The 23,525-nt window shown below is 43.4% G+C and overlaps 1 protein-coding gene across 2 annotated transcripts; it reads left to right on the top strand.

Moving 5' to 3' along the window:
- Positions 1 to 53: 53 nt before the first annotated feature.
- On the top strand, positions 54 to 22,295 carry TAF5L (TATA-box binding protein associated factor 5 like). Of its 2 annotated transcripts, none has more exons than XM_082047440.1 (5): positions 54 to 302; positions 5,244 to 5,388; positions 10,148 to 10,252; positions 13,689 to 14,413; positions 20,313 to 22,295. In XM_082047440.1, exons 2-5 carry the CDS (start codon positions 5,247 to 5,249, stop codon positions 21,108 to 21,110), a joined length of 1,770 nt encoding a protein of 589 aa, XP_081903566.1. In that variant the 5' UTR covers positions 54 to 302; positions 5,244 to 5,246; the 3' UTR covers positions 21,111 to 22,295. The 2 variants fall into 2 exon arrangements, with proteins under 2 accessions (XP_081903566.1, XP_081903567.1); XM_082047441.1 differs by lacking the exon at positions 54 to 302 and adding an exon at positions 385 to 547.
- Positions 22,296 to 23,525: the final 1,230 nt, after the last annotated feature.

Here is a 23,525-nt window from a genome sequence, read left to right as displayed (position 1 = left end):
CGTGCCCATTGGCGGCCGGAGGGCGCCTGCGCGCGGGGCGGCTGCAGCCCCGCTCCCCCCCCGGCCCCGCTCCCGCCCGCCGCGGCGTGTGTCAGGCAGCCATGGAGCGGCCGCCGCCAGCCGCCGCCGGCCCCCGGGGAGCACCGGCCGCGCCAGCGCCACCACCACCGGCAGCCAGGGGAGGCGGCAGCGGCGGCGCGCCCGCCGGCAGCGCCTGGCGTCGCTGGGCGCAGTGACAGCGCCTCCCCCCCACCCCGGCCCCGCCGGCCCCCGCCTCCCGCCGCCGCCGCCTGCGATGCTCAGTGAGTGGCGGGGAGAGGGGAGCGGGGCCGGCGCGGGGCTGCGGGACGAGGCCCGCGGGGAGCGCGGCGGCGGGAGCGGGGCCGGGGCGTCCCGCCGGGCCGCCTCGTGGCGGAGGCCCGCAGGCCCGGCCCGGCCCGGCAGGCGGCTCCCGGGAGGCCGGGGGCCTGGGGCAAAGGCGCGGCCCTCGGGGGCAGCCCCGGCGAGGGCAGGGCCGGGCGCCTTCCTTGCCCCTGGAGGTCGCGGGGTAGGCTTTTCTCCTTTTTTTTCTTTTTTTTTCTTTTTTCCTTGGAAAGTGCTTGGGTTTAATTAGCAGCTTCTTATCGCACCATTTCCCTTCCTTTTTTTTTTTTTTTTTTTTTTTTAATTTTTTTATTTTTTTTTCGTTCTGTTAGGGGAAGACTTTGGCTTCCGCATCCCTACAGCGAGTGCCCGTCAGTTCCCCACGCGTGAGCCGTGCCCGGACGGCTGCAGCCCGGGACACGTTTGGGACGGGCCAGAGGGGCTCCGTGGGGCCCTTGGCGTGGGGCTGGGTATCGGCTGGCGGGGCCGCCGGGGCTCCCGGGAGGACGGGTTGGGTGGCGGGGGCTGGAGGCGTGAGGGGCCGCGCTGTGTCCTGCGGGTCCTGCCCCGGCAGCACAGAGCGGGCAGCGCGCTGTTTGGCTCTGTCTTGGGGAGCTGGGAAGAAACACCGAGGGATTGGCAAAGCTTAACCCGTGGACGGTGAGCCAAATCGAGGTCCAATGCAAATGGATACCGGCTCTTCTAAAATCACAGCTGTTTCCTCTCTGCCTCGTCGCCTGAACGCCGCTGCTTGGGAAAAAGCCCTCTCCTTAGTTCCTGCTATCGGCAGCACTTTTCCTATTTTGCACCGCCGGCACACCGTGTCTCCATGTCGGCTCGTCGTGTTTACTTACCTGTTTTTTTGAATTGCAGCTGCTGCGTGTGTGAAGTCCATCCGCTCAAGGTTCACAGCTTCCTTCCTATCAGTTCATCCTTCCAAAATTTTGTAAATCTTAGATTAATTCAGTGTCAGGAAAATTAAAATTAAGTGATATAGTATTGTTGGTAGATGCCAAATTTCACCTGTAGTGATAGGAGATAAAAGGTGGTACTTCTCTGTTCATAGCTGAGGCCTGAGATAGTTCTCCATAGATAATATTCAAAACACACTTTTGTGGGTTGTTTGATTGTTGGTTTGGGTTTTTGCATGAGTTTTTTTGTTTATTTTTTTCTGAGATTGCTTGTCCTTGGTTTTTCTCTGATGCTTGCAGATCTCTCGTTAGTCTATTGTAAGGAAGAGGCTGCTGTCCCAGTGTCAGGACAGGAGTGCTGAGTACTTAAAAGCAGGGTTTCTCATGCTGACTTTAAGGTTTGGTTCGTATGTTCGTACTGGTAATATTTCAAGGCCGTGGAATCTGCCTAAACCTGTACCTGAGATGTAGCATAGGCAGGAAATTAATTTCCATGGCCCAGTGGTTAATACACAGATAATTTCCAGCTTTTCTAGGAAAGAGGAACTTGTGATGTGTTTTCTGTGATTGGCCTCTCCTCTGTGTTTCTTCATTTGTTTTGGTTCCTCAAAAAAAATGAACCTAATATCCATGCATTTTTGTGTTCAAATTTGTGATACTGTAGAAGACGTTGCATTGTCGCTGTGCAGACTCCTGATGTGATCTTTCTTCTCTCTTTCCTTATATATTTTGCTTATCAGTAGAAAATAGTTAATGGCATTAGTATTTTTTGTTCTCTCTGGCTGGTTGAGAAGAACAAGGCAGCTGGGACTTCTGAGCAATTGTTGCCAGTTTTCTGCAGGCATGGACAGGGAATGCTATACATGTTCAGTTTGTTTTATATTTTGAAGATTGTCTTTCGCATTGAGAGCTAGAGTCTTAAAATTGGTTTGGAGGTTAAAATGGCAGGCTTGTCCTTTTTTGCCTTTAAATTCTACATCCTTGACCTGTTGTGAACTGGCTCAGCTTGAACCCAGTTGAAGGCATTTTGGCATGCTGTCCTTTTGTTTATTTTATGATAAACTCTGATTGTGAGGGCTTTGTGAAGAAGATTTGTAGGAATGCTGGGTTTGCCCTTCTTGCACTTTTCATGATCGCTTTCCCTGCTTCTGTGACATTGCTCTTTGGAATGCTGATGGTGAAGTATAAAGGCAAAATAAATGAAGAAACAAAGACCTGAAATGGAAGTAGGGGTGATGGTGTGTCCGATGCCAATGGGTGTTTCTTGATCAAGGTGTGTTTCCTGTGCAGTAGTTCCTGCTCCGTCACCTGGGAGTAGGGAAAGAGATCTCCTTGAGATACTGCTCCTAGCACCCACTAGCGTGACTGCTGGGAGGAGTACACAAGGTGTGTGAAGGGAGCAAGAAACTGCACAGGTTGCATAAAGCAGCTGCAAACGCCACCTTCCTGCCCTTTGCTGAAGAAGCTGGGGCTTCCGTGTTATCCCCAAAGCTCTGAAAAAGCTCAGATTTGAATCAGCTGCCAGCGACTGCTCCTTTCCCAGGCCCTTCTCTCTGGCTGCTAAAATGTCTGATCCTGATGTTAGAATTTGCAACTGCTGGGTAACCTGCTGCTGTTTTTGCCTATCATGTGAAATTTACCATTTTCTCTGTTGGTCATCTGCTCCTTCAGCAGCTTGAAAAGGCTGATCTCAGTGCTCCTCTTGTTTGTCACTGTTATTTCAAAGGGTTCCCTGGAGTTCTGCATATTTGACACACCAGTTTTTGGTTTCTCTGATGCATTGTGAGTGTATGAGGAATTATCTGTACATGCATGCTGTGCCACATGAATAATGGGTTTTAACCTAGTACCAATTGATCCTGTAACTGAAACAAAAAAAGTATTGGCAAGGATATTTCTAGATGCTCTCTCTTTGCAATTGAGCCACAGACTTGAGGCTGATTGCACACTTCTGACTGGCTAAAACACTTTGGAAACATTCAGTTGAATCTGTTCTGTGCTATTTTGGGAGTTAGTTTCTTTTGGATTATAAGCCAAATACAACAATCTAGATACACACACTTCAAAATGGTTTCTAGATCTGAAATAAGCATCTAGGAGAGCATCTCAAATACAATGAAGTTGCTACCCAAACCTAAGCTGGGTGGCAGACTGTGTGCAGAGGTGTCAGTGTGGACATGGGCAAGTCATTTGTACATCAGGCCGTGCTGCTAGCTGAAATGCAGAATAGTAACATAATATATTGAGAAGCTCAGTTAAGGGTATTTTTGAAGAGGATACTAAGATGCTGGTCCATCCCAGTGTCCACCCTTCTTCATGTTCTTCATTAGAATTTGGTCTGTCCTACAGTTTTGTGCAGCAGAAAAAGTGTTATATTTGAGACAGTGTAGGTCTCGGATTTAATTTATTTAATTGCAAGGAAGATGAAAAGGAAGTTTGCTTTTGGAGTGGAAAAAGTTGTGGTTGAAGCTAATTATTTTAATGGGTCTATCTGGAAATGCTTTGAAAACTTTGTACCTGTTGATGCCCCTTCCCCACCCTCAACAGTTATTTCACCTGTGAGAAAAAATGAAATTATTTTCAAAAATTTTCATCAAAGCATATGGGTTTGCAATTCCACATATCTGTTTAAAGTAACTTTTGCTGAGACTTTGCTTCCCTGTCTGCTTGGAAGTTCACAGAGGGTTTATTGTTCTAACAACTGGGATAAGCACTGAAGTGAGCATGGGTAATAGAAAAGGCTCATTTATGTTCATATTTTTTAAGCTTTCATTTTGTTAGAAATACTGTTCTTCCAAGGGAGAGGAATGGGCATCCTTGTCTCTTTCTCTGGAAAGTTGTGTTTCGTTGTATTTAGCTGCTCAAACCAGAAAGCTTGTACGCTTGTAAAATGTATGCAGGTCTTGTGGCAGCGGGGCTGTAAGGTGTAGGGCTATCTTGAGGCAGCCTGTACCTATTATTCTGGTAGAAGAAAACTGTTGCTTAGTTCTGCTTTAAAGTCTTTTATGTTATCTAAACTTCTGTGTAAAATCGATGGCTATTGCGAAGGATTGGGAGCAGTTAGGGGCTGCTCAAATAGCGAGAGAGCTATTGCATTCGTCTTACAGAGGTTCTTTTATTACAAGCCAGAGACTAAAAGCTAGCATCAGGCTCCTTTTGGTTTTGAGATAATATTAAGTGGTGTTTGTGAGGATGGCTGTCAAAATGTATATAAATGAACCTTCAAAAGCTTTTTTTTTTTTTTTTAACTTTTGTGGGAGGAAAGTCTGGATAGATGGGGGCAGGCAAAAAAGTCAGAAGGCTCTAATTTTGTTTTTAATTTCCCTGGGTTTGGGGGTTTCTTTGTGATTTTGGTTTTGTTTTTGTTTTTCTGCGGGTTTACCTAACTTTAGTGCCTCAAGTCTGGCTCTAACCTTTAAGTTCAGGCTATAAGCTATTGCTTCTTGTACTCCCCAAATAGGTAAAATAGACGTGGTGTGTTAAGAACAATTCTGAAATTTCCTTCCTGTATATTAATTTCTCATTCGCTTGAGTCTTCTGGTATCACTTTGTTGGTTGGTCAAGCAGAGGAATCAGAAAGTGACTGAAGAATACCCAAAGTACTACTGTAAAACAGAAAGGAGAAGAAATGTTCCCTTTTTATGAGTTATTTTTAACAAAATCAAATACTTAGCTCACCACTGCAGTTTCTGTCTAGAATCCTCAAAAGTATTTTGGATTCCTTGGTGAAATTAGTAGAACTAGGCATCAAAATATCTTCATGGATCTGATTCAAAGTGCCTGGTTATGCCTTAGTAGTGAGAGGGAAATGCCTAGAGGTTTTGTTTCATGCTTCACTAATGCAGTTGTTTGACTTCAGCAATGAAAATAGAGCTGTTCATTCTTGGTTTTAATACAGCTGTGGTGTGTGCTGGTCTTAGTATATACCTACGCAGTCAGAGCCTCATCATCTCTTTCTTTTCTTTTGAGGTCATGAAACGCGTACGCACAGAACAGATTCAGATGGCAGTGTCCTGCTACCTCAAGCGCCGTCAGTATGTGGACTCTGAAGGTCCCCTAAAACAAGGGCTGAGGCTGTGTCAGACTGCTGAAGAGATGGCAGCTAATCTCACAGGTAATCCTGTCGTATTTTCCATGCATGCTTCTTGGCAGAGTAGTGACAAGTGTGAGTATGTGTATTGGCAATATGTGAATTTGTCTGTATGTATGGACAGCTCTCCTTTTGAAATAAAGAAATTTCCCATTTTGAAGTTGATGTGAGTTCTGACGATTTGAAAAATTAAGATGTGAATGAAAGTGTAACAAGGTGGGATTCATCGTCAGTGAAACAACAGGCTGAAATACCAGGTCAGGGTAGTAAAAAATGCCTGTGTTGTATCCCAAAGAACATGAGGTCTAGGGAGCAGGGGTGCTTTGGGATAGAGATGAGGAATTAAGAAGCAGGAAAATCTGTTGTACCTTTGTATTCCAGCAGGGCTATGTCATATGAAACGAAAGTGATACAGCCTATTTCTTTCTCTGGCCTAATCAGCTTTCTGGTTCTAAAAGCTCTGCTCTGTTGCTTGGGAAAAAAAAATCACAACAACAAAAAACCTTCAGTGGATGAGACAGTTTTTTTCCCTGCATTCTCCTTCTCCAACATTTCAGAATCCTGTTACACTACCTGCTTTTCAAATCCTGTCTGTGACAGTCTTCATTGTAATTATTATTTTTGTTATAACAAACTACACTGCTGCATGAGCACATACAAATATTCAAAGGATGCAGACAATGTGGAGGTTATGTAGATTAAATTTACTTGTAAAAGTAATGGAAAATACTGGGCTGACCTTTTGTGTGAAAACGAAAGGAGGAAATATTTTCTGTTAATGAAATCGCTTAGATTGTGACAGTATCCCAGGCTAAGAGTGGTGGAGACCTTATTTACTTGTGATAAAACTTGGTTTGACAAAACATTAGTTGCTGTATAACTGTGCTTGCAGGTAGATAAAATTGGATGCCAAAATAGCTTTTTTCATCACTAGAGTATATTACCGTAGTTACAATCCAACGAGTGTCTTGTGGGTAAATGTCCAGGCTGACTCTCTCAGAGGCCTGAAGGAAATTGGGTAATATTTCACTAATAGAAGTGACTTATGTCGTCTTCATGCTTTTCATTTCCTTGTTGTTTTCAGAGTAACTACTAGAAGTTTGTTGCAACTCCCTGAAATAATACTGAGGGATACAGGGAAGGCATGAAACCAAAATAAAATGCCAAATTGTTTTTGTCTGTTTTATGGAAGAGGTGTATAGAAAGGTCAGTGTTGAAATGGGGTTTAGAACTTGGGACCAATCCATATCAGGAGAACGCAGGAGTATCTGAGTAGGAGAGAGGAGCTGGATTGCAAGCCCTTGCATTCTCACAGGGCATCATGCAGAAAAAAATGTTTCAGTAGAGAGTATGAATAAGTGCAATTGAGTTTTGTCTTTTTACTAATCTTCCACCAAATGTTCTTACTAAATTTCTTATTAGTCTGTATCCTCTTACCAGTGCAAGGGTTTTGTGGCTGGTGATTCAGAACTTAGTCATCAGTTTTCGTTAGAACTGAAAATGGTCTGCTCTCATGTATTCAGCTGCTTACTACTTCTTGTCAAACATGCTCATCGTAAGCTGTCAGTGAGTACGCTGCAATTCCATGAATGACTGTTGAGAAAGAAAAACCCAGTTTGTACTTATTCTGACAACAGGCTGAAAATACTTTCTGCTGCTGTCATCTTAAGTTTTGCAAACTGAGTAAAACCTGACCAGATTCTAAAGCCTGCATTGCTTTATTTTGGTGATGCAATCAAATATTTTTTTCTGAAGATGTTTTTACTCATTTCTTAACAAAACTCACCTTGCTTTTTCTGTTCAGCTCTTATGTTTTGACTTTTAAATTAACAAACCTGTATAAATGGGAGAGTTGCTTCCTTCTGTCTTAAATTCTGCAATTTCTTCTTTCACAGTGAAAAGCATCCTCTGGTTTTGGTTTAAGTAGTTTTGTTTCTCAGTTGTACCTCAGCATTTCTTTTTGTCTTCTTCCAGACAGCCTCTTCAGAAGAGTTCAGCCCTTCTTCATTGCCTCATATACTTGCTATATCTGTACAGCTCTGCTTTCACAGAATCATAGAGCAGCCCAGGTTGGAAGGGACCTCAAAAGATTATCTGGTCCATCCTTTCATGGAAAAGGGAGCCCAGATGAGATTGCTGCAGTTGCAATCAGACAGGGTGCTAGATAAAATACAGCACAGACCTTCCTCGTGACTGTCCTGTATTTCTGTAGAAAACTAGAAGAATTAGTGACTAAGGAACAGGCTCCTCTAGTATTGCCGATGCTATACTATCAACACATAAGACTATCTGAAAAGAAGTAAAATTACACATCATTACATGCATGTAAAAGAGGAATCAGTTGCTGTGAAACACTGTTTGCTGTAGCCCTGTGTTTGTCAGGTGGAAGCAATGCTGCTCGTAGCCAACACAGGACACCAGGAGGGTACTGCCCGTGTCCCTGGGTTAGGAGCAAGTTCCTTTGAGTTTGCTGTCAGATCACACATCTGGCTGCAACTACTGGAAGTGAAGTCAAGGAGCAGATGTTTCCAATAGATGTTCTTATAACCACTGAGGAAGTGGAAAAGACACTATGGTAGATTTATTAATGTATGAGAAGGATATGGCCAGTGTTCTATTTCTATCAGGAGAAGAAATATGCCTGAAAATTTACTCTTGTTTTGGAATCATTTGATCCTTTTTGTCATGGGAAGGAATATAATTAGAAGTAGAACTTGTTATAACTGTCTGGCCTGTAGCGTCTGTTCACCATTTGCTTGATGGGAACAAGTTCTAGCATCATTACTGAAAGAGTGGGGCGTAACGATTGCCCACTCAGACTGTTCCAGGATAGGTGGCCAAAGATGATATTTCTCTTTCTGAAGCATGATGTACATCTTAATTTTGGAAGTAAGTTGCTTATGCAGCAAAAATTGAACATGTGGCGTGGAGGAAGCACTTCATGGCACCAAGGGCAGCCAGTTGTGCTTGTGTGGCACGGGCAAGGTGGCAAGTCATTCCCGTCCCTGCTGAAATGAGGCCACTGGAACTCCAGGGAGAGTTGACCCTTGGATGTTACCCTGTGACACAGCATAAAATACGGGCCTTTGTATTTCTGTTTTTCTTTGCTTTTACAAGGAGTAGTATGGGTGGTATCCAAAAGTGTCACTAAGTATTCCTGAGTTACTACATGTCCGTGCATGCAGTTTACTTTCTCTTGCTGAATATTGGTTATATTAAGTCCAAATAGCAGAGTAATTTTCTTTAGCTGTTAAGTAATACTTAATGTGAGCTTGGAGGTCTTACCAGCTTTCAGTTTCTGAAGCAGCCAGGCTGTAGAAAGCGCAGTGTAGCTCTACCTTTCAACAGGTCATATTTGTGTGTTTTCAACTGATTTGAGAGAAGAGAAGATGTTGATGCTGGAGTCTGTGTTTGTTTTTTCCCTGTTTGATAAGCACAGCCCAGCTCTCTGTTTCTGAAGGTGAATTCAGCTTGTCCTGGAGAACTGGTAAACATGCCTCCTGTATTTCCGTAAGGACAGACCTGTATCTTACCAGAGAGAGAGGGGAGAATAGCGAGAGGCTGCCTGTACACCATGTGCTGATCTCTTTCTAATTAGAAGCATTGAAAGGAGCTGGAGGCTGGCCTATCTCTCTTCAGCATGTGAAAATTTGATGATGTTGTTTATAGACTTCCAGGGCTGTCAGAGTTGTGCCTCTGTGTGTGAGCCAAATGCTGGGACAGAAAGTGATCAGTCAGGAGTAGGAAAGCAAAGAGAGAGGATGGAAAGCATTGGGGGGGCAGGGGAGACTGAAGGAAGTTGAAGAAGTTAAAAATGAGAGTAATGAAAAGAAGTTTTGTGGAAGGGAAAGTAGTTATGAATTTTTTTTTTAAAAATAGGAAAGGAAAACAGTGAAATTCCTTGCCCTTTTGTGCTCCTCTTAAAAAAACAGACCAAAAAAAAATTAGTTATAATTTTGTAACTTGTGTTTCTAATCGCTGGTATTTGTACACGCTTAGGATGTGTTGGTGAGTGGCTGTAAACCTGCACAAAGTCCCCTGAGAGGTTAGCAGAAGAGCAGAGGTTTGGTGCCGGAGAAGGAGAAGCCAACTCCCTTTCTAAATAGTTCAGAACCACTTTTACCGGAGGTGATAATGGTTCTGAAAACAGGTTTAGCACCATCTCAGGAGACCATAACAACTGGGTTTGTGGTCAGATACCAGCTGCTACTTAATCTGAAAAGTCCTTAGGAAGACACATTTTGATTAGAAACTAGTAAGTGTTTGCTTAGAGATTCAGTGTGTTTTCATCACCACCCCCGGGAGACTAGTAAATGATAGTGACTAGGACAAGGAATTTGAGACTCTTGAGGCAGTGCCATTGCAGACCTTCTGTCCATGATGGGTTGTGGGTTGCAGATTGTTTTCCTCATCTTTTCTGAGTGCCCAAGTAGTAAAACCGCTGAGTATTATGTAAAACTGTTAAGGAATCTGTGATGGTATTACTCTGAATTTCTTGGGAACTTAAGGTTGTATTTGAAAACTTAAAAATGTGTTCTGGGGGGAGCACGTGAGTTGATTTTTTTTGATTTAATTTTCAGTATACATCCGGTCATTCATGATCTGTCTGAGTTGTTAATGCCATGTTTAGATGCTTTGGACTATGTCATCCCTGGATGGTTTGAAAGATGAAATGTCATCTTGGTGGCTGCATTACCTTGGATTTTTATGAGTATCTTTGTTTCCAGACACATATGCAAAACCCCTTAAATCCCTATTTAATTTTACTTATTTTATTTCACAGTCCAATCTGAATCTGGTTGTGCCAACGTTGTGTCTGCAGCTCCCTGCCTGGCGGAGCCACAGCAATATGAAGTACAATTTGGACGATTACGCAATTTTCTCACAGGTAAATATCAGAAAGCAAGGAAGAGGAAACTAGCTGATTTTTTTTTTTTTTTTGTCATTTCAATGAGTAAAAGACAAGATAAAATATTAGAGACAGGATTGTTAATTTTATTGATTTCTAGTTTTGAGATTTCAGTTACTACAATTAGAAGTTTGTGGGTTTTTTCCTTTTTTTGTTGCCTGGGTGCTGAGTACTTTTGGCTTTTGTAGACAGTGGTATGTTTGCCCTTTCTTATTCAACCATTTGGCCTTTGTGTTGGACAACAGCCGACCATGAGCCAGCAGTGTGCCCAGGTGGCCAAAAAGGCCAACAGCATCCTGGCTTGTGTCAGAAATAGTGTGGCCAGCAGAACTAGAGAAGTGATTATCTGCTTGTACTTGGCACTGGTGAGGCCCCACCTTGAACCCTGCATTCAGTTTTGGGCCCCTCACTACAAGAAAGACATTGAAATACTGGAGAGAGTGCAGAGGAGGGTGACGAAGCTGGTGAGGGGTCTGGAGCACAAGTCTGATGAGGAATGGCTGAGGGAACTGGGGCTGTGTAGCCTGGAGAAAAGGAGGCTGAGGGGAGACCTTATTACTGTCTACAACTGCCTGAAAGGAGGCTGTAGCATGGAAGGTGTTGATCTCTTCTCCCAAGTAGCCAGTGATAGGACAAGAGGAAATGGCCTCAAGTTGTGTCAGGGGAGGTTTAGATTGGATACTAGGAAAAGTTTCTCCATGGAAGGGGTTGTCAGGCATTGAAACAGGCTGCCAAGGGAAGTGGTGGAGTCATCAATCCTGGAGGTGTTTAAAAGACTTATAGATGAGGTTCTTAGGGACATGGTTCAGTGCCAGAGTGGGTTATCGATTCAATGGTCTTGAGGGTCTCTTCCAACCTAAGTGATTCTATGATTCTAGAGAACAGCATATATATATACATATCTATACACATATACATATATATATATATATATATATATGTATGCAGGGCAAAAAAGATTAGAGTGCTTTATGTGAAAGGCAGGTAACTTAGAAATGAGTGTAGTTCTCTGCTGTTTAATAGTTTAGGGGGTTGAATTTTATTCATAACTGGCTTCGTTTTATGAGGATCTAGATTTTTAAGGGAGAATCTTCTGTTCCCTTAAATTTACCTGTACTGACTTTGAGACTGGAGGTGTGATGCAAAAAAAAAGAAAAAAATTAGATACTCCTTGCAATGCCCTTATTTCTTCTGAGTCCCAAATGTGGGAAGAAGAAAGCAGATAGGATTTTTAGATAATAGTACCAAGGAAAGTGAGGTTGCTACTTCTTCTGACTTGTGGTATGTCTACATTTGTCCAGTACAGGGACTCAATTCCGGCATTAATATTCCTGATAGTTGTTGAAGGGAAAGGGAGGAAGGCAGAGGCAGAAAATAGTGCCTTAATCTTAGCCTTGCCACCTGGAGCAGTTCAACAACATTGCTTTTTAGTATTGAAGGTAAATCTGTATGGTTTAATAGATTTTTGAGAAGTGTGACTGCTGTGTTCCACCTAAATATTACTTGGGGAAGTGCTAGGCATGGTTTTGGTGTTCAGGTCGACTGTTTTCATCTTTTTTGTCCCTCTTGCTCAGTTTTAATTTCTTATTCCCTTACAGAAACAGGAGCAGTTCATGTGTGTAACTTGCCAGGCAGCCACATGGCACAGCAGGACACTTCCCACTTTTGTGACACCTGCCTACAGGGGCACTGAGGAGTGGGCGAGGGACTAGGACCACTGAATAATTAATTTATTATTTACTCTAGAGGTCTCTAGTTCAACCAGCTGCTCAAAGCTGGGTGTAATTGGGGTTTGATCAGGTTGTTCAGGGCCTTGTCCAGCCAGGTTTTGAAAATCAAAAAGTGTAAAGAATGCACTGTACCTTTGGGCCTCAGCTGTAGTGTCTGAGCGATTTGGTGAGAAGTTCCTTTGTAGCAGCTTCTCTGTCCTTCCACTGAGCACCTCTGAGGAGAGGCAGGCTTCGTTTCCTCCATAATATCCAACTGGGTACCAAAGACAGCAGTTACATAGCCCCTTAATCTTCTCCAGTCTAGACAGAGCCAGCTCCTGTAACCCCTCTTGAGATGTCACTGGGGAACGTTTTCTTCCTTCCCGTTTCTGCCAGTTTGCCATCTCTTCCCTTTTTCCCGTGCTGCAGAGTGAGGTCCTTCCTCTTGCTGCGTTTCTGGACTATATAGCACCTGCAAAGAAAACAGCGCCTGTTGGCTGCTTGGTGCTCGTACTGCATACAAACCACCGGTTTCACTGGCTTTGGCCCAGTTTCAGTGGGACAGAAGGGAAAATGATGCCTAAGTCTGCAAGTATGTATGTATACACTGCAGACCACACACACATTCTGTAGTTACTCATATAGAAATGAGAGGGAGGCACAGCATGGACCAGAAAAAGTCTGGAAGAGTGCTCAATAGGAGAGGAAAAATAACCTAATGGAAAAAGGAAAAATGAATATGCATTGTTGAGTGGCAGGAGGGAAGAACAAGTTGAAAAGAAGCAGTGCTGTTTGAGGATCAGCAGTGCCTGTTTTGTTCCAGTAATTTGGACTGTTTGGTCCTCTGGTGACTCGTTGTTGTGCCCTGTGTGCTGCCATGGTGTTCTGCAGCAGGGCTTCGCTCCTTACAGCTCCCTGCTGAACGTGGGAAGGAAGCAGCCCCAAGAAGCTGGTGAGGGTGGGGTGGAGCTGTTGCACAGATCAGTCTCTGCAAGGTCCAGCACAGCCTAATGAGGAGTTCCTTATGCTGTGTGCTAGGAATTACTGCTGGGATTTGCCTTGGCAGAGAGAGGAGCATGGGGAGAGTGAGAAAGCGTGCACATGAGCAGGCACAAAAATAAAACAAGAGCACAGCACATTGCAGTAGCTTTGGAAGCTGTAGCTTCCTTTTCCCTAGAGACAAATCAATTCCATCCAAAGCACCCCATGCAAGTTTTATTGAAGCTGAGAAGAAAAAAAACCCACCAAAGTTCAGGCCCTCACTAAGCTAGGTAAATAATTTTGACTTAAACATGTTAAATACTATTCTAAATATAATTAATAAATTTTAAAGTCCGTTTATTGCAATAAACAGAAGGCATGTTTTTTTCCGTTTTAAATTCATAGGGTAAAAATTCAGCTGTCATGTAGTTTTAGATGGTATTTTAATAGCTGACCCATGCCTAAAAAGGGTTTTGAAATGTTTGCATTTTGTTCTGACAGCATACCTCACTAACTTGAAAAATCTCTCTTCACATCTGTAATAGGTACTGTGTATTCCCTTTGGGTGACAGAAGAGGTTCACTTAGATGCACCAACAAAAGTCTCCTCTTGCTTGCTCTGTGTCACTGTCAAGGTTTTTTGAAGTAGTTGTCCTTGCTCTGTTTTATTCCCAGTAGGAAGTGGATTGACAAATCATTCAGAGTTTGTTACTGTTTTTTATATAGATTCAGATTCTCAGCACAGCCATGAAGTGATGCCTCTTCTGTATCCCCTCTTCGTCTACCTCCATCTGAACATGGTCCAGAATGGCCTAAAAAGCACAGTGGACAGTTTTTACAGCCGCTTCCATGGCATGTTCTTGCAGAACGCCAGCCAGAAGGATATCATTGAGCAGTTGCAGACTACCATGACTATTCAAGATATCCTGTCCAACTTGAAGCTCCGGGCTTTTCTGGACAACAAGTATGTCATCCGCCTTCAAGAAGACAGCTACAACTACCTTCTTCGCTACCTCCAAAGTGACAACAACAACGCCCTGTGCAAAGTCCTGACCTTGCACATTCACCTGGATGTACAGCCCGCCAAGAGGACCGACTACCAGCTCTACGCTGGTGGGAGCTCCTCACGCAACGAGAGCAATGGCCTGGAACCCAGCGATGTGCCGGCTTCCATTCTGCAGAACGAGGCGGCGCTGGATTTACTGCAAGACAGCATTAAACGTGTCAGGGATGGGCCTCCTTCCTTAACGACCATCTGTTTCTATGCCTTCTATAACACGGAGCAACTGCTGAACACTGCAGAGATTTCACCAAACAGCAAGCTGCTCGCTGCTGGGTTCGATAATTCGTGTGTGAAGCTGTGGAGTCTGCGTTCCAGGAAGCTAAAATCTGAGCCCCACCTCGTTGATGTGTCTCGCATCCGCTTGGCTTGTGACATGCTGGATGAGGAGGTCTGGATACCTTTTCCCCCCTTCCCCCTCCCCATTTTATGTTGAGGTATTTTGGGCATGTGTTGTGGAGTATTAAGTAATATCTGAGGGGAATGTGAGACTGTTCCACAACCTGTTGGCCTTGACACACAAATTTTATAGCCTATTCTTGTCCTTGTTCTTTCCTGCAGCGGCTGTAAATGCTGCACTGAGGTGCAATGAGTTTGTGCTCTGGTCGTATTTCGTTAGTCCTAGGTGCTGATCTCCCTCCTCCAGCTGTCCTTGAACAGATGACAGTACACAGGCAGCCCAGTAAGGACAGGTGACTAGAGAAGGTTCCCTTCCTCGAGGAGCATGAAGCCTTCTTATGGATGGGAAGATGAAACAAGGATGTTCAGGCAGTAAAAACACATTATGGTAAAGGAAAACTAGAAGGAACCTGGCTGAGAGCCATCAGTCAGAAGGGTGGAGAGAAAGGGAGAGATGCAGGAAGAGGAAAATAAAGACGAAGTAAGGAAAGAGCCAAAGGAGGCTGGTCTGAGGCCTCAGTAAGAAGGAGGGATGCCTAAGTGCAAAACTGTATTTAAGGAATCACCTTAACCAGAGATGAAGAGTTAACATGGAAAAAAAATATCTAAAATGTCTCTGTTAAGGAATCTGCAGTGTAGAAACTTCAGAGACTTCCCACTTGGAGTGCTGGAGAAAAGGGCAGGGGGGTGTATGCCTTCACATGCCAGACTAGATAGCATCTTCTCGTTTACTCTTTTTTTTTTTTTTTTTTTTTTTGCCTTCTAGTCACGCCCTTCCTTCCCTCTTGCCACAGCTGCCCACGTAGCATCTTATATCTGGTTAGAGATCAGATTTTGTGACTCTTCCTTTGTTTAATAACTCCCCTCTTGAAGGAAAAAGAAAAAAAGAGCCTCATTTGTTCTTCTGTTGAGTGTTTAGCAGAAGTAATGTCTTTTTTCCACTGTTTTTTATTCCTCTCATAAAAAATACCTAGTGGCAGTGTTGTGTTTATTTTGGAAGAGTGCATAGAGCCTGCTGTGTGCAGGGATGTATGGTTAGGGATTGCTCAGTTAGCTTGAGAACCAGGGGCAGGCATCCAGGTGAGGTAGCACAGGGGCGTGCTCACCGCTTCCCAGGTTAACCCTTTCTGCAGAACGAGCAGGTAAGTGGGTCAGACTAGACAAGATGGAGTTGTGGACTTATTTTCATTATAAACTGCAAGAGCTCATAGGACATGTGACTGTGTGTATCGCCTGTCATGGAAACCAAATGTCAATAACCTGCAACAGAGGAGAATTTCTCTGGTAAATCAGTGGGTTACCTCCTTTCGCTCCAGGCTATAGAAAAGTGAGATACTGCCAGGTTATCAGGAGTGCGTATTAGCTTTTATTTTTTTTTTCCTTTGCACAGAGGCACATACTTTGATATTGTATGTGTAGTATCAAACAGCCATTGAAGCTTGAGTACAAGTGGCTCTCATTGGTTATTTAATATTTTGTATATCCTGCAGTGTTTGTGCACAGGTCAAAAACCAAAAACTGGTCAAAGAGCAGCACAGGTTAAAGTCATTGTTGCTCTGAATAACTTCCACCACTGACAAAACAAATAGTGACCTGATCAGGAGTTCAAAGTTAAGGAGTTAAGGGACGATACCAGCCTGAATGGTCTGCTGGTTACGTGTCCCATGTGTAAATGAAAGCCTATTGACTACAAAGGAAATAAACTCCTGTATCTGCGAGCCCAAAGTGAAAATACACAGGCACCCACAGGATCACGGGTGGGAACAGACCGGCACCTGCTTGGGTGCCAGGGGAGCAGAAGCCACAGATACTGAGACAGACCGGACAAGACCACCCTGAGCAGACTGCAGTTACCAGTAATGCAGCTCAGTGTGAACTTGGGCTGTGTTTCAGACTGTTGCTGCACTATAAGCGGCAACGATTCACAGCAATAAATCTGATAAAAACTTTGACAAAGAACGAAAATTCTGTATGTGCTTTGACATTGCTTCTCTGGGTTCTACAGAATAACTTGTGAGGATGTTAAACTTGGCTGGGTTTTGTAAGGTTTCTAAATTTTGTTTGGTTTGGTTAATTTCTGTATTGTGTAATTAGCTTTGGATACTGTATTTAGTAGTGGCTGAAATAAGTATTCTTCAGCTTCATATTTGATTTGCTGCAAGCAAAGAGGTCCTTCTGCTTATGAAGAAATAGGAGTCTAAAGCTGTGCGAGTTTCAGTGGATCTTGTTCAGGGTGGCACTAAAACTACACTGTTGGGTTTATTAGCTCTTTACATGTATATAAATATAAAAATGAGATTGAGACTTGGCAAAAGTATTAGAGAATGATACTTTTTCCTAGTCCATGTGTCTTTGTGTCAGTAACATCGAAGTCATCTACTAAGTGTAATTTTAGTGAATTTTCTTAAGTGTGATGCCCCAGGGCACTTCACTAGTGTCATGTTGTCTTGCCTCTTGGAAATAGGAGAGGCTTACTATTTTGAGAAAAATTCTTTTTTCTGTATAGTAGCATCTCACAAATGCCACTTTATAGCTCTCTTACTTAAGGTCCAGTGTAAAAATGCAGTTTTGCAGCCGTGGACATATTATTTGTCTCTTTGCCATTTTGCCATGCCCATAACTGGTACTATGTAAATCAGTGTGAGAAAATAGTACTCTCTGTTTCAATCTGCAAGAGTGTCAGCCTTTAAATTCTCTAAAGACTGAGACTTGAGACCATTCAGTTCTGCTTCTAAGATTCTGCTTTTAAGTGGCAGTGGTCCTTTAGGTGGTAGTGAGCAGGGATGATGCTGACACCTGGGTGGATGGCAGATGGGAGAGAATTCTGGAAAGAGCAGAATGAAATGTCCTGCAAAGAGTGCTGTGGTGTTTAGGCCCTCATCTTTCCCTGATAGGACATCCCTGCTGTAGGCAGGGAAGAGATCTTCCATTTTGACATATTAAGAGCACTGCAGGATGAGAGAGATGACAAAACCCAGGGAAACCTGTTACTAGTTAGGAAAAAAAAAAAAAAGGCAGTGAGAGACATACTGTTTTGCTTTCTTGATGTTATCAATGCTTTTTGTGGCTCACTGGTTCCCTCGAGGCTTGTGCTGGGTGGAAGATAAAGATAGTTTTCATCAGCTAGGTGTTTGCTGCTCACAGTGTTAAATTCATTTCCACTAAATTCTTCTGGGTCCAGATGACTGTCATGCAAAATCTATTACTGATTTAAGTAACAGCTGAGGAGTTGGGCAATCTGTCCATAGGTGTATCATTTGGAAGGTGTCCTGCGTAACAAAACATGCCAACATTTTTGTTATTTTCAGTTTCTTAATAATATAATTATTATCCTGTACTTTCTGAGGAGGACTTCCTTTTCACTGCTGAAGAGTAGATTTGTTTTTTTAGCTCATTTTAGTAGCGCTTGTAGGTTTTTCCACTTCTATTACTTAAAATCTGTTTTGATAGTTATTTTCAAAATGGATAGTACAAATAATAAAAGGTACTTTTTAGTGTGTGTGTAAGTTATTGATTAAAATAGGCTTATATAACTTAATTTCTTGTCCATTCCAAGGAAATACAAATTGTTCATGTTAACCTGCAGCAGCAGCCACTTCAGAAGGAGCTAATGGATATCTGGGTAGTGCCCAGGATATCCATATATCCAGGAAACTTATTCAGTGTATGAAATTCAAATCCTGAAAAAATATGAAGAGAGATTCCCTGCCGCCTTGCTGATTTATAACACAGGTTGCAACCTTTCTGTAGCTGCTGTAAATGCTCACTTACATGGTAGCAGCTGTGGGATGCCAGGAAGAGTATGCTTGATCTGACAAAGAAATGAAGCTTGATTCTGCAAGCCACTAATTTAGTGGCTGCATTTCCAGCCACTTTGTTGATCTGGTCAACAGAGTAACTTGGATAGGGAGGAAACGGAAAATTTAGTGACTCAGAGGCATCACAGGTATAATATCTTTGAGTTATAACAGCAATGTGCAGTTGTTATGCTAAGTGGGTGTCAAACAGAAGTCAAATATAAGATTTGCTACTTGTGACCGCATAGGAGTGTGGTTTTGAATGCTACAGAAGACATTGTCAAATAAGTTGCTACTGTAATACAAGAAAAGAAGAGTAGGTGCTTGCTGACATACCAAGTAACTCTATATGAATTTGAAGGCATAAAATTAAGTACCTGGACTTGCAGAATTTACAGAAACTATAGTACAATATAGGTAACTTGAATGGGCTTCACTGGTTACTTGTCAGGAATCTTATGGTCATATGTAAATAGTATAAAATGCTGCAGGTATCAGCCTCTCTCCTTTAATGTGGCAACATAGCCTAGAGATGCCGTGGGCTCCAGCAAGCAATGCTCTGAGGTAGAAAAAGCAATTTGAATAAGAATGGGGCTTTGCATGCTAGAGCCTGCAATTTCTCTCTGCCTCACCTCCATAGCAGAGATGAAGTTGGCTCCCAGCCACATCATAAAATTCCCATGGGCACAGGCTGCTCTGAGGAGAATTAGCATGGCTAAACACAGCCTGCTGTTGCCTACTGCTAAACACATGGTGGGGATGACTTAGCCAGCGAGCTAAGTCAGAGTTTGCTCACCTCAGATGTGAGGTTTGAAGCCACTGGAGGAGAAGGGCTTTCAGGACTGTTGCTGAGTCTGAAGCAAAGCTGTCCTGAGGTCAGAGGGACGGGAGATGTCGTGTCGGCCAGGACAGCTGCTCAGGACACACTGACTTGTGCTGGTGGCTAGCATTCTGGCAGCCCTGGGGAATTGGGTTTCCTCTCGGGGCAGGAAACAGGCAGGTTTTCCACGGCAGAAGTTAAAGGGGCTGCTCACAAGCAAAAGGGCATTGTTTGAATTTAATGTGCAGAGATTGTCCGTAGATGAGTGTTACTGATTCAGTACTGAGGAGAAGGGGTGTCTCAAGCACCCCAAGCCATGGTTGTCTCACACTCTGTCACTGAGACCCCAGTTTGTTGGGCAAGGATATTCTATTGAGTTGAGATTAGTTGAAAATTGTGCAGTCTGTAGCCTTTGAAGAAATGATCCTTGAGCAGACTTTCAGAGGCACTTACCCTCCATGGGGAGATTCCTTTAGGGCAGCTCACTGAACAGTCTTTAAACATGAAAGCCTTTACTTGTTAGCTATCTGCCCTGGTACTTGAATTGGAGAATTGCAGGATAAAAAGATTTCCAGTGCCATCCTTTTTGTGATTATTCATCTTCTTCTACCCCAAAACAGATCCTTTGACCTAAATAAGCTGCATACGCTTGTTGTTCTTGAAGAGTGAGGATGTAAAAGCATGCGGATGGAGCTTTCATGGAGAATTAGATATTACAGCCTTGCTGGGTTTCTGTTCACATGTGGGGCTAGGCAGGAATGTCGAGCAGACAGCTTGTCAAAGCTTCTCCTGCTTTTTGTTTAAGATACCTGTGTTTCTTTTTCTCTACTGTGAGATTCACTTCCAATAATAACCACACCAAAAAAGAAGATGCCAAGATCCGTTTCAGCATCTTAGCAAAAAATTTAGTAGAGAGCAGATAGGGAATAAGCTATGTTTTTAGCAAGTGGAAAAATGTCTGTGTTTTTTTTTTTTTCTTCCCCTATTTGCATACAGTCCCAGGCTAAAGGTGCCTTCTGGAGGGAGCATGAGGCTACCCAAAATGAAGATATAAATCTTTATATAAAGTCTTCTCTGCCTATCTCTTTCAGCATTAACTTAGATATAACAAATGCCCTAGCAATGTTTGTGTCTCAAAGTTGCATAAAACGTGCCACATCTAAAATAGCTTCTTTGGTATCAACGCCCACCTGTTTTCCTCATGGTGCTTCCTGTATTTGTTGAACAGATAAACATGCTTTCCTTTCTTGTTTCTTTTTCTCCTCCCCAACCAGGAGGAAGAGGACGACAGCACAGGCACAGAAATGAAGACCCTGAGAGGACACTGTGGACCTGTCTATAGCACGAGGTTCCTTTCAGACAGTTCGGGACTCTTATCTTGTTCTGAGGACATGTCCATCAGATACTGGGACCTCGGAAGTTTTACAAACACTGTGTTGTACCAAGGACATGCCTATCCTGTCTGGGATTTGGATATTAGCCCCTGCAGCCTGTACTTTGCCAGTGGTTCCCACGATCGCACTGCAAGGCTCTGGTCATTTGATCGGACGTACCCGCTGCGGATATACGCAGGCCATTTGTCAGACGTAGACTGTGTCAAGTTCCACCCCAATTCCAACTACGTGGCGACGGGCTCCACGGACAAAACCGTGCGCTTGTGGAGCACTCAGCAAGGGAACTCTGTGCGTCTTTTCACCGGGCACCGTGGCCCTGTGCTAGCGCTCGCGTTTTCTCCCAACGGTAAGTACCTGGCATCAGCAGGTGAAGACCAGCGGCTAAAGCTGTGGGACTTGGCATCAGGAACTCTTTACAAAGAACTGAGGGGGCACACGGACAACATAACCAGCCTTACTTTTAGCCCCGACAGTAGTTTAATTGCTTCAGCGTCAATGGACAATTCAGTCCGGCTCTGGGACATTCGGAACACTTACTGCAATGCCCCTGCAGATGGGTCTTCCAGTGAACTGGTTGGTGTATATACCGGACAAATGAATAATGTACTGAGCGTACAGTTTATGGCCTGTAATCTTCTTCTAGTGACTGGAATTGCACAAGAAAATCAGGAACATTAATTTTTTTTTTTTTTTCCTAAGGAAGCGGGTGGGTGTATTGAATGCCAGAGTCCATTGCAAGCTGAGATTAATGACTGTGAAACACTTTTCTTCCCCTACCCCCTTGAAAGGCACGTTCAGAGTGATACAAATGCTTTAAAATGTCTTGCCCACAAAAAGGCCTGTGCTGTTGAACAGAATAAGGAAAAAAGGAGGAGTAATGAAAATATGTATGCATTCTAATCTTACAGGGATGGGGAAAAGTTGAGTAACTAGTAGCCTGGAGAGACCAAAAGCCTGTTCCAGACAAGTGAACTGCCAACCAGATAAGCTGCTGACCTGCACTTAAATATCCTGTGTTGATTGATGGGCAAATCTTACCCACTGTTAACTGAGGCTTGAGTGTGTGGAGAACTACTGGCCCAGCGTGTTTTGTTTTGCTTTTGTTTTCCTGGTATTGCAGACGACCAGCATTTTAAGACCCTTCTATTAAAAAAACATTCTGTATTTTCTACTGTGATAGTGGTCCTAAATATTACAGCTCCGGAATATTTTGGACTGGCTAAGTAGAAAATTCCATCTTTCTTTTTAGTAAGGGGATGGAAATCCGACCTCAGTTGGGGCCCATCTCTGCATTGTCATTTGGATTTGGTTCCTGGTACTAGCTGTGAGATTTGTATTTATGTTCCATTAATTAGGAATCTTTCTGAATCTGGTTGCACTGTGTTTTGAGGATGGGAGGACAGTGAGAGTAGAGTGGTGGTTTAAGGGTAATAAACGACTTGCCTTGTCTGGACGGAGGGCACAAGAGAACTGAAGCAGCTAAGTTTGGACTCCTAATGGAAACGGGGCATGTCAGTCCACCATTGCACCTCACAGAAATATTTCCGTAAATGGAAGTTGGCAGTCTAGGGAGAGGGGGACAGGGAGAGAGGGAGAGACACAAAGTGACATGGGGAAAAAATAGTATTACTAAATTATTGTGCATACACAGAGGCAGCTCTGCCAGTGTTGGATTTTTTTCAAAATGTTGCAATATCAGTTTCAGGAACACTTTGTGAGATAAATCATCAGCATTTACAACAAGGATCTGCAGAAGAAGCACGTTCTAGTTTGTCATTTGGAGAGATTAAATATTTCTGCTTTCTGGAAAGAGTTATTTTGTATTTTGTTTTCTATTAAAAGCATTTAGTTTAAAAAAAAAAAGTGTTTGGCCCCTTTCTGGGAAACTTGCTCTGACGTGCACGGGAAGAAGAAAGCAGGAGCATGTGTCTCCTACACTGCTTGAGCCAGAGCCCGCTTGGGCACGCAAAGGCTGAATCGGGTGGTCTCGCTCACTTGGTGCGTGCGGTTCTGATATCCCACTCCTTGCTTTCCACAGAGCTGACTTGACAGGTCATGGAGTAGGGTGTTGACACAGCTTTGTAGATCAGCTGAAATGCATGCAGAGGATCTAGGTACCCCCTACAGTTGACAGCATGCACCAGAAGGCCTCATTCTGTAGCACTGCATGACCTTTACAGTGTGGTTTGATGTTCTAAAATGCCTCTTTTGAGCAAAGGCATGTTCCTAATGTCTTCTAGATAGGCTGTGGATAGTAAATGATAATTCCCTTCAGCTTCCCTCAGACCTTCTGAACTTTCATGAGAGAATTCTCTTGAGACCATCCAAATAATCGAAAAAAGTTTAGATGACAGCTCACAGTTGCTATTTTTTATTGTCTCCTTAGGTTGATAAATTACCAAAACCTTTTACCAGAAAAGTGTTTGACCTTTCTGAGATTAGTAACAGCATATACTGCAGCTCAGCTCTGCGAGAACCAGAAACCCTCTGTATGCTTGGAGTTGAATGGCACTGCTAATCTGACGGCTGGGTATCGAAAGTGTGAAGCAGCTCAACAATCTCAGACCAGGGTCAGGCACTTTGGAAAAAAAACAGTACGGGAGATGGTTGTATCACTCATGCTTTGTGCTATGCAGGTCTCTAGGGAGAGCTTTTCCTTCAGATCTGTAGAGCTGATACTGCTCACCAGACTAAGCGCATTGTATTCTTCAACCTGCAGTAAGCTCTTTGGTTGTTTTGAGTGGTTTTGTTTGATTCTGTAGATTCTAGCCCAGAGATTTCATTGTGAAATGATTGCTCTTGTATTGTAGCACAGTATAGAAGTGCTTGGCTGACAGCCTCTGTGAATACCAGGGAAGGATATGGCTCATAGTGTTTGCTGGAACTAATTTTGGTGTTTGTTGCCGTATGTCCTGAGCAGCGTGTAGATTTAGAGCAGCTGGACTTCTGGTCCTGAGTAGAACAAACAGCAACCAAAAGGGGGTGGAAGAGTAGAAAGGTGAGGTAAGGTGGGTAGAGAACAAAGTTTCCCTTTCACGTCTTAGTTCTGCTGAATTATTTTGCATAGAAAAGTGACGAATAAAGAGACATAGG

The sequence above is a fragment of the Streptopelia decaocto genome (genome assembly GCF_964273445.1).
Source record: "Streptopelia decaocto genome assembly, chromosome: 3".
In the NCBI taxonomy this organism is placed as follows: domain Eukaryota; kingdom Metazoa; phylum Chordata; class Aves; order Columbiformes; family Columbidae; genus Streptopelia; species Streptopelia decaocto.
Note: the sequence above shows the minus strand (reverse complement) of the source record. Positions and strands in the feature narration are given on the sequence as shown.